Source organism: Strigops habroptila, chromosome 15, assembly GCF_004027225.2.
Source record: "Strigops habroptila isolate Jane chromosome 15, bStrHab1.2.pri, whole genome shotgun sequence".
NCBI lineage: Eukaryota > Metazoa > Chordata > Aves > Psittaciformes > Psittacidae > Strigops > Strigops habroptila.
In genome coordinates this window covers 1,947,896-1,962,361 of record NC_044291.2, presented here as the reverse complement: position 1 = coordinate 1,962,361, position 14,466 = coordinate 1,947,896, and the positions used below count along the sequence as shown (strand labels likewise).

At 43.3% G+C, this 14,466-nt stretch overlaps 1 protein-coding gene across 4 annotated transcripts in view; it reads right to left on the bottom strand.

Moving 5' to 3' along the window:
* Positions 1-437: 437 nt before the first annotated feature.
* The window catches only part of CNTRL (centriolin), a 31,931-nt gene continuing 17,902 nt past the window's right edge, over positions 438-14,466 (bottom strand). For 3 of the 4 annotated variants that reach the window (XM_030506935.1, XM_030506936.1, XM_030506937.1), the window contains 24 exons: positions 14,290-14,406; positions 13,972-14,116; positions 13,076-13,215; positions 12,437-12,623; positions 11,891-12,201; positions 11,353-11,561; positions 10,985-11,177; positions 10,476-10,606; positions 10,204-10,344; positions 9,958-10,084; positions 9,326-9,490; positions 8,816-8,975; positions 8,037-8,152; positions 6,795-7,012; positions 6,228-6,385; positions 5,885-5,958; positions 5,416-5,604; positions 4,279-4,504; positions 3,775-3,980; positions 3,347-3,487; positions 2,742-3,011; positions 2,574-2,636; positions 1,792-1,995; positions 438-1,296 (listed from right to left, as the gene is read on the bottom strand). In XM_030506935.1, the coding sequence (XP_030362795.1) occupies positions 1,198-1,296; positions 1,792-1,995; positions 2,574-2,636; positions 2,742-3,011; positions 3,347-3,487; positions 3,775-3,980; positions 4,279-4,504; positions 5,416-5,604; positions 5,885-5,958; positions 6,228-6,385; positions 6,795-7,012; positions 8,037-8,152; positions 8,816-8,975; positions 9,326-9,490; positions 9,958-10,084; positions 10,204-10,344; positions 10,476-10,606; positions 10,985-11,177; positions 11,353-11,561; positions 11,891-12,201; positions 12,437-12,623; positions 13,076-13,215; positions 13,972-14,116; positions 14,290-14,406 (3,990 nt within the window). In that variant the 3' untranslated portion in view covers positions 438-1,197. Of the gene's footprint in view, positions 1,297-1,791; positions 1,996-2,573; positions 2,637-2,741; positions 3,012-3,346; positions 3,488-3,774; positions 3,981-4,278; positions 4,505-5,415; positions 5,605-5,884; positions 5,959-6,227; positions 6,386-6,489; positions 7,013-8,036; positions 8,153-8,815; positions 8,976-9,325; positions 9,491-9,957; positions 10,085-10,203; positions 10,345-10,475; positions 10,607-10,984; positions 11,178-11,352; positions 11,562-11,890; positions 12,202-12,436; positions 12,624-13,075; positions 13,216-13,971; positions 14,117-14,289; positions 14,407-14,466 lie in introns of those variants that run through there. The other variant, XR_003994470.1, reaches the window with a different exon arrangement.

Sequence of the window (14,466 nt, the reverse complement as noted above, 5' to 3'; positions counted from 1 at the left end):
TCCACAGTGACCATGTGGATGAGAAGGCGGGACTGAGGATGAGTTCCAGGGCTGTCTGGATGGAAAGGAGGGCTGAGGGCTGGGGTAGAGGCACTGGGTGGAGGGGGACAGGATGTGCCTGAGAGCGCACAGCTCCTCATGCTGCTGCTGCAAGGCTTTACATGTGGTTCTCTCACTACTAACAGAGCAAGCTGCTTGGAGCCCTGTGAAACCACTGGCATATGCTTCAGAAGTGATGCTGCAAAGCCTCCAGAGAATGAACTGTAACCGAATGCTTACCCATGGGAGCCAGGAGCACAGTTACAGAGGCAGAAATACCAATTTTGGACAAGTTTCACTTTCTGCAGTCCTGGGAGCATGTTACTGCTGTCCTAAGAGCCCATGCTGCAGCAAGCCCAACCCATGGAAACAACAAACCACCACCAGCCACCCCCAGGTAACAGCAAGTGTCAGTTTATTTTAAGGAAGCACTCATTTAAAACATCCATGTGTTGGCCAACAGGTAAGTGACAACTCTGTCCCTCTTACCTTTCAAAAGCTTGTACCTGCACCAAACCAGGAGATGGTGTTTTGGATACATTTAACCTTACATTTAAAATAGTTTAAAAAACCCAACTTCTATACATAAAGCTCAGTTATTGAATCGTACAAAGACTTCACAGTGCGGCGCGGGCCCTGCAGCCAGCGCTGGCAAACGCCTGCTCACAGCAGAGGTAGAAGTGTGAAGGTGTCACCCCAGCTCTCCCCACAGACCCAGCTCTGCTCTTTTGCTGTAGGGCAGCTCTTGGAGAAAGGGGTTTTTAACTTAAACCATTACAGAGGAACACTGGGGTACCAGGCTGGTGTCATGACTCGTGTAACTGGGGTTTGGGTGCTGGGCTGTGTACGCCTGTTAAAGACAGGAAGCGCTGCTGGAAGAGCAAGGGTGGCAGCAGCTTTCCACTGAAGCTGGTTACCACCAGAGTGGTTTCTCCATGTCATGTCAGAGCTCTCAGCAGCTCACTCCCACCATTGGTGAAAATACACCTCCAAGAGCCCAACCAGCATCATCCGTGAGGATCCCAACTGCAGGAATGCTCTCAGGCAAGGGGCAGCACCATGTGAGGGCCCAGACCTGCCCTGGGGCTGCCACCACTTACAAGCCTTAATCTTCAGGCCACTTGTGACTGGGTGAAGTTCCCATCTCACCTCTGGGCTTCACTGGGATGCTCCCGGAGAGCAGGAATGTGTCATCTGTGCCACTGTGGGGAGTCCTGCGGCCCTGCTGGGGCCTTGGGTGAGTCTCGTCAGAGCAGCCTGGAGAAAGTGAGTCAGAGGAATAAACTAATGTGTTCAATTAGAGAGACATTAATCTTTTAAAAAACAAAACAACAAGAAAATGGCTTTAAGCTGACAGTGGGGAGACTGAGATGAGCTCTTAGGCAGAAGCTCTTCCCTGTGAGGGTGCTGAGGCGCTGGCACAGGGTGCCCAGAGAAGCTGTGGCTGCCCCATCCCTGGCAGTGTTCAAGGTCAGGTTGGACACAGGGGCTTGGAGCAACCTGCTCTAGTGGAAGGTGTCCCTGCCCGTGGCAGGGGGTTGGAACTGGACGAGCTTTAAGGTCCCTTCAGCCCCAACCATTTATGGTTCCATAAAGAACTTACCCTTCTCAAACAACCTGGCTACTGCCAGAGTAAACAGAGGTACAGTACAATCACACCACCTTCAGAAACCCCCACCGTGCCTCTAAGATCGTGGACATACGGCTGTGATAGACCCAAACCCAGAATTCCTGCACACAGCAGAGCATTACCTGAGGTTTTGTTAGGTTCAGAACCTCGTGTGGAGGTACCAGGCTCGAGCTCTGGGCTGGGAACAGTGAATCTGAAGCAGTGCTGCTGACGAGGTCGTCCAGTGCGTCAACCTGGCGCTTCAAGCTGTGAAGGGTGCCCTCGGTTTGCTGTTTTCCTCTGATTAATACTTCCACTTGCTTGGACATGCACTGCCGGAGCCGAGCCTGAAGCAATCATTACTTCTGTTTATACCCAGGAAGCATAATTTTCAAGTCTGTATTTAAAAAGGCTGATGACCTTCAAGCCAAGCCCTCAGGGAGGTGGTGTTGGGAGTCCCAGCCCATAAGCAGGTGGCAGGGGGGTTGCAAATTAAGTAGTCCACCTCCACCCAAGTGAGGAAGAAGCTCCATTTCCAGAGCCTTTGTCATTAACTGCCCAAAGAGAGAGCAACATGTATGTTCTAGCTGAACTTGGCCACCCCCTGTACTTATATTGATTGTGGGTGCTCCTGAACTGTCATTAGCCCCATTGCCAGTAGACCACAGCATGATGTAAATGAGGGAATCTCATTGGAATACTCAAAAATCCAATTAACTGTTAATTAAAATTATTCCTCTTGCTACAGCATGCAGGTGCCAGGCTCTCTTGTACTGCTCCCACCCAGAGGCACTCTGTAGCTCATCAGGGGCCCAGAGCGGCTCTGCCAGTGCGGGAGAAGGATCCCCCACTGGGTCCTTCATGTGGGTTATGGGGGGAGCCACGGGAGGTGTTAGTGGGACAGGGAGGAGATGGGATGAGCCACCTTCAGCCGATCTTCGTGCTGCTGCAGTTTCTCTCTGAGAGCCTCCCCACGCCACTGTTCATCCTGTTGGAGAGAAAAGCACATTCAGGAATGACCACAACAGCTACAGGTACCACACAGGAGCAAGAGGTGCACACGGGCAGCAGCTACTTTCCAAAAGTGTTTTACCATTAAGAAGACTCTAGAAAGGTTCAACTTTTCTTCCAGTGAGAAGAGCCTCTTGTCAGCAGCAGCAAACGGATCCTCTGAGGTGTCAGATTCACGCTGCAAACTTCCCTCTGCTCCGGAAGATGCTTCCGAATTGTCCAGTGGGTCTAGAGAAGATGGGCTTGAAGATTTAAACCCCGTCCTAATTTCATCTTCAACCTCCAGTTTAAGCAACGTTGCTGCATTCTCCATTTCCCTTTGTCTGTTCTCCAGGTCTTCTTGAGTTTTCACCTACATCACAGAACAGCATCACCATTGCGTTTTAAAGGATTAGAAACAATTTATAAAGGATTTGTTGAAGGACAAGGAGTCACATAACATTCAGTCACCTTTTTATACTAAAGTGAGTATCAAAAGAAGCAACTGCTCGCCCAGGCTGGCACTAACGAGTTGTTAAGTGCTAGTTATGCCAAATGTTAATGTAAACAGGAGCAGGAGTCTTAATTCTTGGCTGAAGCCAACTGTGATACAGCAGAGAGGAGGAGATTCAAAACCAGTACAGGTTAAACTTGTGGGACAACCAGGCTTTCCCTCACCCCCACTTGTACTCGGCTACTCAGTTATACCTGGGACTGGAGATCCCTGTAGTCCCACTGGATGTGGTCAAGGTCCATAGTAAGGCGCTTTGCTCGCTCACAGTTACCGTGTGCTATTTGTTCAGCAGCTGCTACATCACTGTGCAAACAGTTGTTTTCATGCTTTTGTTCCTAGGAAAATGCAGAAAGATCTTTTTACTGCGAGCATCCACCGCAGCACACCGAGGCAGGAGAACCCACAAAACACAAGTTAGAAGATGGAAACAGCATTAAATAGGAGTAACCAGAGGTGTTCTGCAGCATGATCTAGAAATACTAGAGTGTGGTTGCCCCAGGTTCTATCTAGCGTGAAGTTAATGCATCACTTTGTTCCTCCTGCGATAAAAACGAGTGTTCTATCATTTTGCTGTTTAAAAACAACCCGAATCCCCAACACTCTCCCCTCAGCCAGGACTTACCTGCAGTCTTCTTTCAAACTGCATCCTTTGCATTTGCATTGCTTCTTTCAGACTCAGGATTCTCTTTCCTGCCTTTTTCCTCTCTGATGCTATCCGATCTTGGAGATGGTTCAGCTCAGACTTGGAGACTTCCAGTTCTTTCTGAAGAGACTGTATTTCTCTATTCTTTTGTTGTAATTGAAATTCTTTTTCTGCGAGCTGATGTTCTGTAAGTAACATTTTGTAAAAACAACCCTTATTAGAAGAAACTTAAGTACCTTGGCTTCACATCAGACATGGTTCAAATGCACAATCTGCTGAGCAGTGGTTGTAGAAACACTGACACAAGGTGAGAGGGGACAGAACACGGCTGGCTTTAGAATTTCAGTTCTCTGAGCAAGTCAAGGATCAAGAGTGAATCCATGTGCTGCATTAGAAACCAAGTGCGACTACAGAAATATCTGCTGGTTTCATCAGACCCAGAGCCCCCAGATGGTAACAATTTATTTGTGCAACGACTCTTACTGCTTTTCCTGACAGTTTCTTCAAGTGCTGCACAGCGGGACTCCTCCTTCTCCAGCAGCCCGAGGTTCTCCTCTGCCAGCCGGACTTTTGCTGTTGCCTGCTCCAGTTTCACTTGTTGCTCTGTCAGCTCCTTTTCCAGTAGGATTTTCTGATCCTTCGCTTTAGCAGTACATTCTTCCAGCTTTTTCCCTTCACGCTCTGAGTTTTGCTTGAGGCGATGAAGAATCTGCCAAGAGAAACACCACCTCACTAGTACCAACTCAGTGAAAACCGATACTACCGCCAAGAGACATTACAGAAGTTAAAGCAGCTTAAATTGGAAAGAACTATAGTTGAACAATCCCCACTGACAAACAAGCTTTATCTATTTTTCTTGCCTTTCTTATTTATACAGCTCCCTCAGTTCTTCCTTTGATTAACACTTTATTGAAACTGTTCAGCCAACTCAATTTTACTACAGGAATATATGATTAAGCCCAACTTTTCATCAACAGCTGATGGGCTTTGCACAGAAATACCACAGAAGAGAAAAGAAAAGCTTGTGGCCAATAGTGATCCACTCAAAACCAGGATAAAGCAGCCCTGGACTTTTCTCTGCTTAGTTTTGGCATTAGGGAACAGAGCTGGAATTAAACCGTGATTAGTTTCACTTGCAATCCATTGTATCATTTCAGGTACTGTCCATAGTCTGCTCATCTCCCAAGAGAAATCAACAGCATGGGAAGTTCTCTGAACTACATCCAGCTGCTGCCTCCTGGGGGCTGACAGAACAGAGTTATAAAGAATCTGTCCTAATCCATCTCCTCGCCCTTAGCAGCAACACCAGCAGCCAAGACACAACACTGCAGGGCCCTCACCCTGCCCTTCCTGCGCTCCATGGCCACTGCTGGCTCCACAGCAGTTTTGGTATCAGTGTGACCCTGCCCAGAAGGAAGACAAGGTCCTTCCTTGTGACACACTAGTTTTCACTAAAACAAAACTGAATGTTGAAGCTTTTTGTTTGCTGCTATTCCCCTAAAAATGAGGCTTCATGTTTCTTAAAGCACTGCTTTGTTATTTGTAAACTTGTACCCCAAACCTTTTGGCCTGCCTGTTTTAAGAGGTCAGGAGAAAGAGGCAAGTCAGCAGGGTCATTACCGCTTCTTGTTTGGCTAGTTCTGTTTCCTTCTCTTCAATCTCTTTCTGGAGCTGCTGCAGTTGGGTCTCCCTCTTTTTGTGTCTCTCTTGGCAATCCTTACGTTTCCTTACATACTCCAGGATATCTTCTTTCAGGGTTGCCTGTTCTCTAAGCAACTCATCCTGATGCCTCGTGTTTGTTTTCAAATCCTGCAATGTAAAACATAAAACCAGGTGACATAACTCACTGGGAAGAGTAACAGCTCTCTGGCTAAAAGGCTTTCACTGACAGAACATAACTGATCACCCCTAATCCCACTGAAGATTACCATCTATTTAAACCAGCCACTGAGAGAATTAACACAATAGGAACCACCAGATAAAAACACAGAAGATGCTGCTTATTTGGGTTTTTAAGTATCTTCTCCCTCCTTTCTGCACACCAATCCACTCACTGCATGAAAAGAAGTACATATTCACTAACACTAACCTGTTCTACTAGTTGAAGCTGTTGCCTGCAGTCAGTTAATTCTCCTTTCAGTGTTTCGAGTTGTTCTGTTTTTTCTAGAAAAATATTTGGTGACAGAGATTGTCAATCAGCAAAGTGCAATAAATACCCAGCCAGGGAGATCAGCTCGTCTCCGAAATGAAGAATAAAGAATAGAAAAACAGTTCCTAAAAATTCTCTCTTTTTAACATGTTAAATTCTTTCTGCCTGTAGATTTGTGAGCATGTTGGATATATTTAATATCATCCAGTACAGTTAAAGTGTGTCTTTTAACACCATTTCTCTTAAAATGTATTGCAGCTTAAAACCAGAAGTTGATCTTTACCTTGAAGATCCTTCTGTACAACAGTAATCTCTCCAGTCAGTGACTTTTTCTGTTTGTTCAGCAGATCCACCTCCTGCTGCAGGTTCTTGACATCCAATTCCATTTTTTCTACACTGGACAATGCAGTTCTGCTGCTCTCTTCAGTAGCAGCCAAGTCTCTGTAAAATGTGAACATGCTCGTGGTTTGTTGGAAGCACTTGGTGAGCACTCCAGAAACCAGCTGCATTTCAGTACAAGTTCTCTCAGCTCAAGCAGACACTACCTGGTAGTCACAGAGCGAGACAGCTGTCCTGTTCCAAGCCTCAACATTCTGCTTTTCATAACACTTGGCATTGCACTGCCATGGCATAACAAATGCTGTGCATTCATCAGCTCCATGGCTGAGTATTTGCTGTAAGTCTGCTGTAGACATGCTTAAAATAAAACCTCCACAGCATACAAGAAGCAGCACATTCTGTACAATTGGGCACCTCAATGTTATAGCTTTAGCTTTAATTATGATAAACAGACATTCAAGGCACTTCCCATCGCTTCTGATCTTTGCAGGAAAAAATATTCCCCCCCCACCTTCTGGTTTGTGACAACTTCTTCTCCAAACCGTGACAGTCGTCCTCAAGCTTTTCCTTGTCTTTATTCAAAGCCTCGATGTTATTTTGCAGAGTGCGCAGTTGAGAAACCAGATGTTCATTTTCCTGACGGTCCTTCTCGAGCAGTTGTTCCTGCCAAGCTACTTCCCCTTGCTGACACTGGAATAATCTCTGCATATTCTCCAATTTTAACTTCTCCTACAAGAGAAGGCATGGGGAACAACACAGAAGGTCAAGAAGGAGAACAAGTTAACAACATCTGTAGCTGCAGCAGTTCAAAACCTTTCATTCACAGAGCTCACACACAGGCTTGAGAGCCGTCTGTCACTACTGTGTTGTAACTGCTTAAAGTGACAGATTAATTCCAGTGTATTTATGATGAAGGTTATGGTGAATATGAGCATGAGGACTGGAAGACAGGTGTCCAATTCTTTGTTCCATCCTCATTTAAACATCATTTTCCCCCACCCATAAGAGTAGCACATCCCTTCATGGCAGGGGTTTTGAGAGAATGGCTGCGAGATGCTCAGGCAATGTAGTAAGGTGACCACTGTAAGTGGGGTAATATTCCCTTCTCTTCCCTGTCCTTCACAGGGAGAGCACAAAGGGAAGAGGTAAAGTCATTTAGAAGCAAGCAGCAGGTACTATTTGCTTATATAAGCTTATAAACACTCTCTGAATGAGCACATTAGTCTCTCTGGAATTGCACAAGTGAGTAAAGAAGGGCTATCCCTGACTCTGAGCTAACAATCGTGTAGCTGCTGAGAGCTCTCTCCACCCACTGGTAGCAAAGCTCAATGTCTGTCTTTTAATCATCAAAAAGAGAAGAGACTAGCTGAGCTAAAATACCTTTTTAATGGTAGAGAATATCATCCTGCTGAGTTAATAAACAGTCTTCCATACTTACTCCTTGCAAGTAAGGACACAGATAGAATCCAGATAAAAGACTCTGGAAGCTAATGCTAAGAAAACAGTATTCATGATTCCACAGCCACAACAGAACCTTCTGCCTTCTTGTCCTTTCTCCCTCATAGGCACCAAAAAAATCCCACTATTTTAAAGGGCCTGAGCAGACTTAAGACTTTTCTGTGATAACCTGAAATCAGACTAGAAACGGTTGATTTAGAAGTGTAGGGAGTCTGCTACCCAGACCTGAACAGAACCACAGAATATGCAGAACTCTTCTCCCACTGACTAGATGAGCTACACAAGAAATACTTACTTCTAGAATTGCAACCTGAGTCTTTTCTAGCTCGTTGACTTTTTGGTCATGTTGTAGTTTCAAACCTTGCAGTTCATTGTTTTCAAGCTCCAGCATTTCCAGAACATGTTTCAGTTCTAGTAAGGTGAAAGAAAGAAAAGATTACTACAACCACATCCAATGGATTCTGTGTGCAAAAACAGGCACCAAGGAACCATCAAAGGACACTGCTATCATCCCCAGCATGTTTTCAATTGCTGTGTCAGGCACACCAGGTATTACATCCAATGCTGTTCTACCAGCAAGTTGCTGGTAGGTCTCCTGCTTTTCCTATTCCTTAGGGAGTTAGTCTGGGACAGTATCTGATACACTATGAAAAAGTATTCTAGAAAAAATACACAAGTTGCAAACTGCTGCTGCTTGTACTTCCCACAATCCAACAGGAAGTAACTGCTTGGAAGATTCCTCCATTTCTCCACGCATCTCAAGGTTTAATTCTTCTTCCTTGAATGCAGCACAATTAGCTGATGTCTCCTGACCGTGCAGTGCTTGAGTGTGAACTTCACTGACCCGTCCTGACAACATATTTGTTCACGTTTCTCTGACATGAAAAACTCCCACCCAAGCACAAAGCAGCACAAGGCTTGAGCAAAGGGCATCTGTCAGAGCTGTGTGAGCTATGAGAATCCCACTGGTTTAGAAGGAGCGAGAACAGAAGACTGCAGTGATGTACAACCAGGAGCTCCGAGTATTTCTTTCCAATCTGCACAAAATACTGCCTAGTAAGGCCAGTGACATACCCATCTTATGCTTGGTAACTTGCCCAAGTACTCCTTGAAGATTTTCTTCCTCATTTCCAATATCCTTCTTTATGAAGGAAAGCTGTGCTCTTTTCTCATTAATCTGGACATCCAGTTCTTTCCTCTCAACATGAAGCTTTTCCAGAAGTAGTTTTATTTCCTGTGGAAACAGATCCGTGTTACAAGGAATGCCATTATTTGCCATTTTAAATAAAGTTTTCCTTTAAATAGAAGTTTAGAAAATTAAAACAGTCTGTCAGCAATATTCTGGTCAATTTAATCCAGAGTTTATGGTTACAGTTAATGTGTAAGCAAACAAAAGATACCTAATATTTAGGTTAAAGTTCTGCTTGTTGACAATTTAGAGTAGTAACCTTGCAAAGATTTTGATCTGCAAGTCTGACCATAACACCATCATTTGGTGGAAACCTTATGGGATGTTTTTAATACTTCTATTCTTTTGCTGCTCTGCAGAGATACAAGAACTGAAAACTCCTTTGGAAAAGTTACCCTTATTTGGCGTAGTTTTTCATTTGCTTCAGTCTCTCCATCTCGAAGAGCTTCTTTGAGGTCACCTTTCTTTTGAGAAATACAGTCTTGAAGGACATGGAGCTCTTCTCTTCTTTGCTTTGACTGTTCCTCCAGAAACAAGAGCTCTTGCTGCTGAGCAGTAATCTACAATGTAGAAGTTGAGCAGAAGAAGCATCTGGAGGCTTTTATTTTTGTAGCTACACAAGTGTGGTGCACTGTTCCCTGCCAGAGATTTACTTGAATTGCATAATGTGTAAGGATCCCATCAATGAGCTTCATTTGCTAAACCTGTATAATAAAGCCAATACTAAAGACTAAGTTCTGATCTGGGCAGTGCAGTCCTGTACCTCAAGAGTTAATTTTCTCATTCTGAAATGCAATAAGGATTGTCACGGAGAACTAACTCTGCAGTAGCGTTTATTATGCAGCAATGCCAGCGAGATCAGCAGCATATTCATGAGACAAAACAAGGATAATTCAAATTATCAACATTAAAATAAACCTAAGAATTAAATCCTTCAGACAAGGCAGGTCAGAACTTAAGGCTCTTCTCAGCCTTCAGTTACCACAAACAAAACTGATAATCCACAGTTAGTGAAGATGAGCCTTACCTGATCTTTCACTCTTTCCAGTTCAGTTTTCTTGCCTTGAAGAAGGCTTTCTGCTTCTCTAAGGATTTCGAGGTGATGTCCTTCGTTACCTTCTGCAACTTGGATATCTCCTTGAAGCTTCTGAAGACTGACAGTGAGAATAAAAACATGACTCAGAAGAAACAAAAATACCTTAGGCAGTAATTTACAGGAGGAGGACATGTTTATTTTATCTAACACAGTTCATGGTAGATGAAGAATGCTCACCTCTCAGTTAGCATTTCTATCTTCTGGTTTAGTGACTGGAACTCAGAGTCTCTTGCAGCCACCATTTTGTTGATTTCCTTCAAAATACTTTCTTGTTCCCTCTTATGCTCTTCTAAATCCCTCGTGTCTGCCTGTAATAACCTAAAGAAGCATTTATGTCTTTTTGTATTAACATTTAAACAGCTCTCCCTCTCCAAAAGCACTATCTTGATATTTGAAAGAATCTTGTTCTCCTCCTCCCCATTTGACACAAATTCACAAGAGCAGTGTACCTTAGCTGCTGATCTGCTTTCACAAGCTTAGTGGCCATTTCCTGAGCCCTTCGCTCCAGCTCCTTTGCCTCAGCTTCAGTACAGGACAAATGCTGTTTGGCATGATTGTACTTTTGCATAGTGTCTTTGGTCTAGAGCAAAAATTGAAGATTATTGAGACAATACATTCCCATCTTATGCTTTCCACATCCATAACTTGCAAGTCAGCCATCTAAAGATGACCTCCTCCTGGCCTGGATATTCCACCTGAGCTTTCTCCCTCTCCGTAACACAAAGTAGAACCTTTTCTCCTCTCTTGTTCAGAGCAGAAAAGCCTCCTCCTCTTTGGCAAGCACTGAAGCATTTTCTTTTAGCACAGGTTATCCAACAACTTATTTTCATACAGAAGCATTTTAAGAGGCTTCAGATTACCCAAGTGAACTGCTTAAACAAACAAATATCCTCTGCTTAAAACAATCTTAACCCAACACACAAATTCTTCTGCACTTTAGAGTTATGGTTTTACTTACTTTCCCCCGTGTGCTCTCAAGTTCCACTTCAGCTTCTGAAAGTAGCCTATCTGCCTCTCTAAGCTCTGCTCGACGCTTCAGAAGGGTCTTCTCTACACATTCTATTTCATCTGCAATATCTTCATGATGTTTAAGAGTCTTTTCTAACTGCAATTCTGCAATAAGGTTGTCCGTGTACCCTTCAATAAAGTCCCTAAAAGGTCAGGAAGAAAGACATGGAATTAAAATACCTAATGCCACAGGCCTGGTGCCTCTTGGAAGTTCCAGTCCGTTTACATGAACTGTAAATGAATCAAAATTGACTTTTATTGGCAAAAAAGGTATTTCCACATGGCTACTTGAAATGCATTCTGGAGCAATGTTCTTACTTGCGTTTGTGATGTTTCTGAGCTGCTCGTTGTAGCTCTGCTACTTCACATTCCAACTGTTCCCTTTCATGCAGAAGTTCTTCAACATTTTGAAGCAATCTTTCCGTCTCCTTATTGTATTTATGCTCTGCTGCTTCTGACCATTTATCTCTGTATTTCCGAGACTTTAAGTAATACACGGTGTCTTCTAGCCTTGAGACTTCACTCTCCTACATACAGGAGACACAACAACAAAATGAAGACCTATTTTCTAATTCAGTCCTCCTGAGACACAGGAGCAGCTACAGAGAGCAAAGACCAGACTATGAGCACGGAAGGCAGAGAATTCTCATGAGCAAGCTCACTCAGATCCAGAACCTTCCCAGCAGGGGCTCTTTTATTATAATTCTTTTAAACTGGACTAATGTAATTTGTGAAAATGAGGGGTCTGGGTTTTGCTTTCGTTTTTTTGAGAAAGTGTATGTTTAAAGATGTTCCTCATTCACTTATAAGTCAGTTGCCCATGGTTAATCCTGCAGTTCACAGCTCTGTATCTTACCAAATCGTGGTGGTCAGGCACATTGCAGTGAAGCACTCCAACAGGAACGAGTGGGACTGTGAAGTTTGGAGGAAGAGGGCCATAAACAACCTGAGCTCCCACAGGAGGTGGGCCGTAGATAACAGATCCAGGAGTGACTGAGCCTCCACTTGCTGCTGCAGGAGGAGGGCCATAGACCACAGTTCCCTGCGGTACAGGGGCACCATCTGGAAGGACTGTGTAAATAACTGCCCCAGGGGGTGGTACAAAAGGGGGGTCTTTGGGAACACGAGTTTCTTCCTTCCCTTCACCACCTTCTTTTGCTCTTTTATCTTTTAAAAAAGAAAAAAAAAATATCACTTTTCCAGTAAAATGTATTCTTCAAATGAACATTTAAAAATCTATGTAATGTACAAAAAAGCAGTAAATATGCTTAAACTGAATATTGAGTTCAAAAGTAATAACATTTATAATTCACACATGCACATCAAAGAATTCACCATGAACTCTAAGCAAATCCACCTTTAGTTGGCTCCTAAACATTCTGAGCCCATGAGCCCGACTTACCTCGACCTGAATTTGTTTTGTGCAACCTATTTCTGAGAGGTGAATAAACCCAACAGCCTCCTTGGTTGGGCACGTCTTCCTTCCTGCACTGCCCGTCCTCACCACACCCTCTCCTGGGGGGGGATGCGCCACAACACAGTAAACAAACTCCAGAGTCTTTTGTGCTGTGGGAAGCAGGAGTTGAAGCCTAAAGAAGAAACCAGGATGTGTTAATCTAGAAATGACAAATCACATGAAGTTAATTGTTGAACATATTTAAAGCTGATTCTTCAAGAACGGGCTATACACACGCTGCTTTCTCTCACTTCCAAGCATGATGCTGCTTTAAAAGAGAGCACTAAATAGATTTTAACAATATTTCTCTTAAATTCAAACAAATACTATTTTGCAAGAAATATTTGTCTGTAATGTCCCCTTTAAACCTTTACCTAAATGAATTTACAGTACTGCATTTTGAATAGTTGTCTCCAAATTTTACATGCACTTGATTCCTACACAGTAAAAGGCTTTATCAGGGAACATTGTCCTATGTTCTTTCATTATTTCTGGTTTTTCTTAAGTTTCTCCCATATCTAGCAAGTTTATAATGGACTTTCTTATATCAAATAGCTTTCCACATCATAGGTTTTTATTTCTGACCTGTGATGATGGCACGTAATACCAGTATCCTCTTCTTTTCAGTGGGTCTGCCATGCTGGTGATGTAATCATTCTGGTATGAAAGCACATTTTTGAGTGCTGCAATTTCATCTTGTAAGTTGTCAATTTCATCTTTGTTACCTGTAAATGAATCACAGTTTTATAGGCATCTAAGGCAAAAATGAAGTCAGAAATACTGCATTCAGCTTTTCCCGCTTTGTTATCCTGTTAATCTGAAACAATATTTAAAACCTGGACTGCCAGGGGAAACAAATCAAACGCTGTTATGAAGTGATGTAGCTGTACACTGACCCTTGCAAGTTTGTCATTTTAAGACTGTAGGAATACAAGGTCATAGACAAGTAACTGATGCTCATTTTTCCTAACATACAGATCTCTGACAGTGTTCTAGAGCAGTATAAACTGAATGCAGAGTTCAGTGAGTGTTTTCTAAATAGCTGTAAAAAGCATTGTTAATACAAACTAACGAAAACTAACACACTGTCATTCTGATTCTCAAGTTGAGGAAAAACTTCACTCTATTTCCAAAGGTGACATGGCAGGTCAAGTGGCAAAGCTAGAAACCTGGAAGTGCTAGTGCTGGTTCTCAACCATCCCTTTCCTCCATTCTTCATAGCTGAAGAAGCAAAGACCCACACACTTCACGTAACTGCACTTTGTTGTTTGCTTCACATATAGAGAATCCACTGAAGCACAGTGATTTAATGATTGAATGTATCCTGCATACACAGGAAGGCATTCTGAACAGTTTGTTCTAGAATAAAACTTTCAGAGCTCTCAACAGCTGCTCAGATCAAACAGTGAGAAATATGGAGAAGAAAGTGAAGGCTTCTCCATTCATGCTTATCCACAGGAAGTGGAGAGAAAAGAGATTACCTGTGCCGATATTATCCAACATCCATCTTAAACGGTCAATTTCTGCTCTTTGTCGCTCCATAGCTTCATTTAATTTATCAATCTCAAACTTCTGAGTCCTTGATGTGACAGTGCTTTCACCAGCTTTCTCCATTTCACGCTGAAACTAAAGTGTAAGTTTAAATCAAAGCAAAGCACTTCAGTTTAAATCAGACTGTGCTAAAGCTTTTTTTAAACATGCCCATCTATCCCTACAAAAAATGCTCATTCAGCAAAATGCAAGTATCCAAGTATTTTATCCTCCTCATATAATACAGAGCAAACATCACTGCAACCTACTTGTTCTTCCTTCTCTTTGAGGAGCTGCTGTAACAATTCTATTTCAGCTTCTGCCCTGGCAAGGTCCCGGGCCGCACGAGCTGCCTCGGCACAGAACTCTTCGGCTTCCTCAATCTCCTAGAATTGAAATGTTATTTTGAGCTTTAGTTTGCAAGACTATTTCACAAGCTTGCAGGT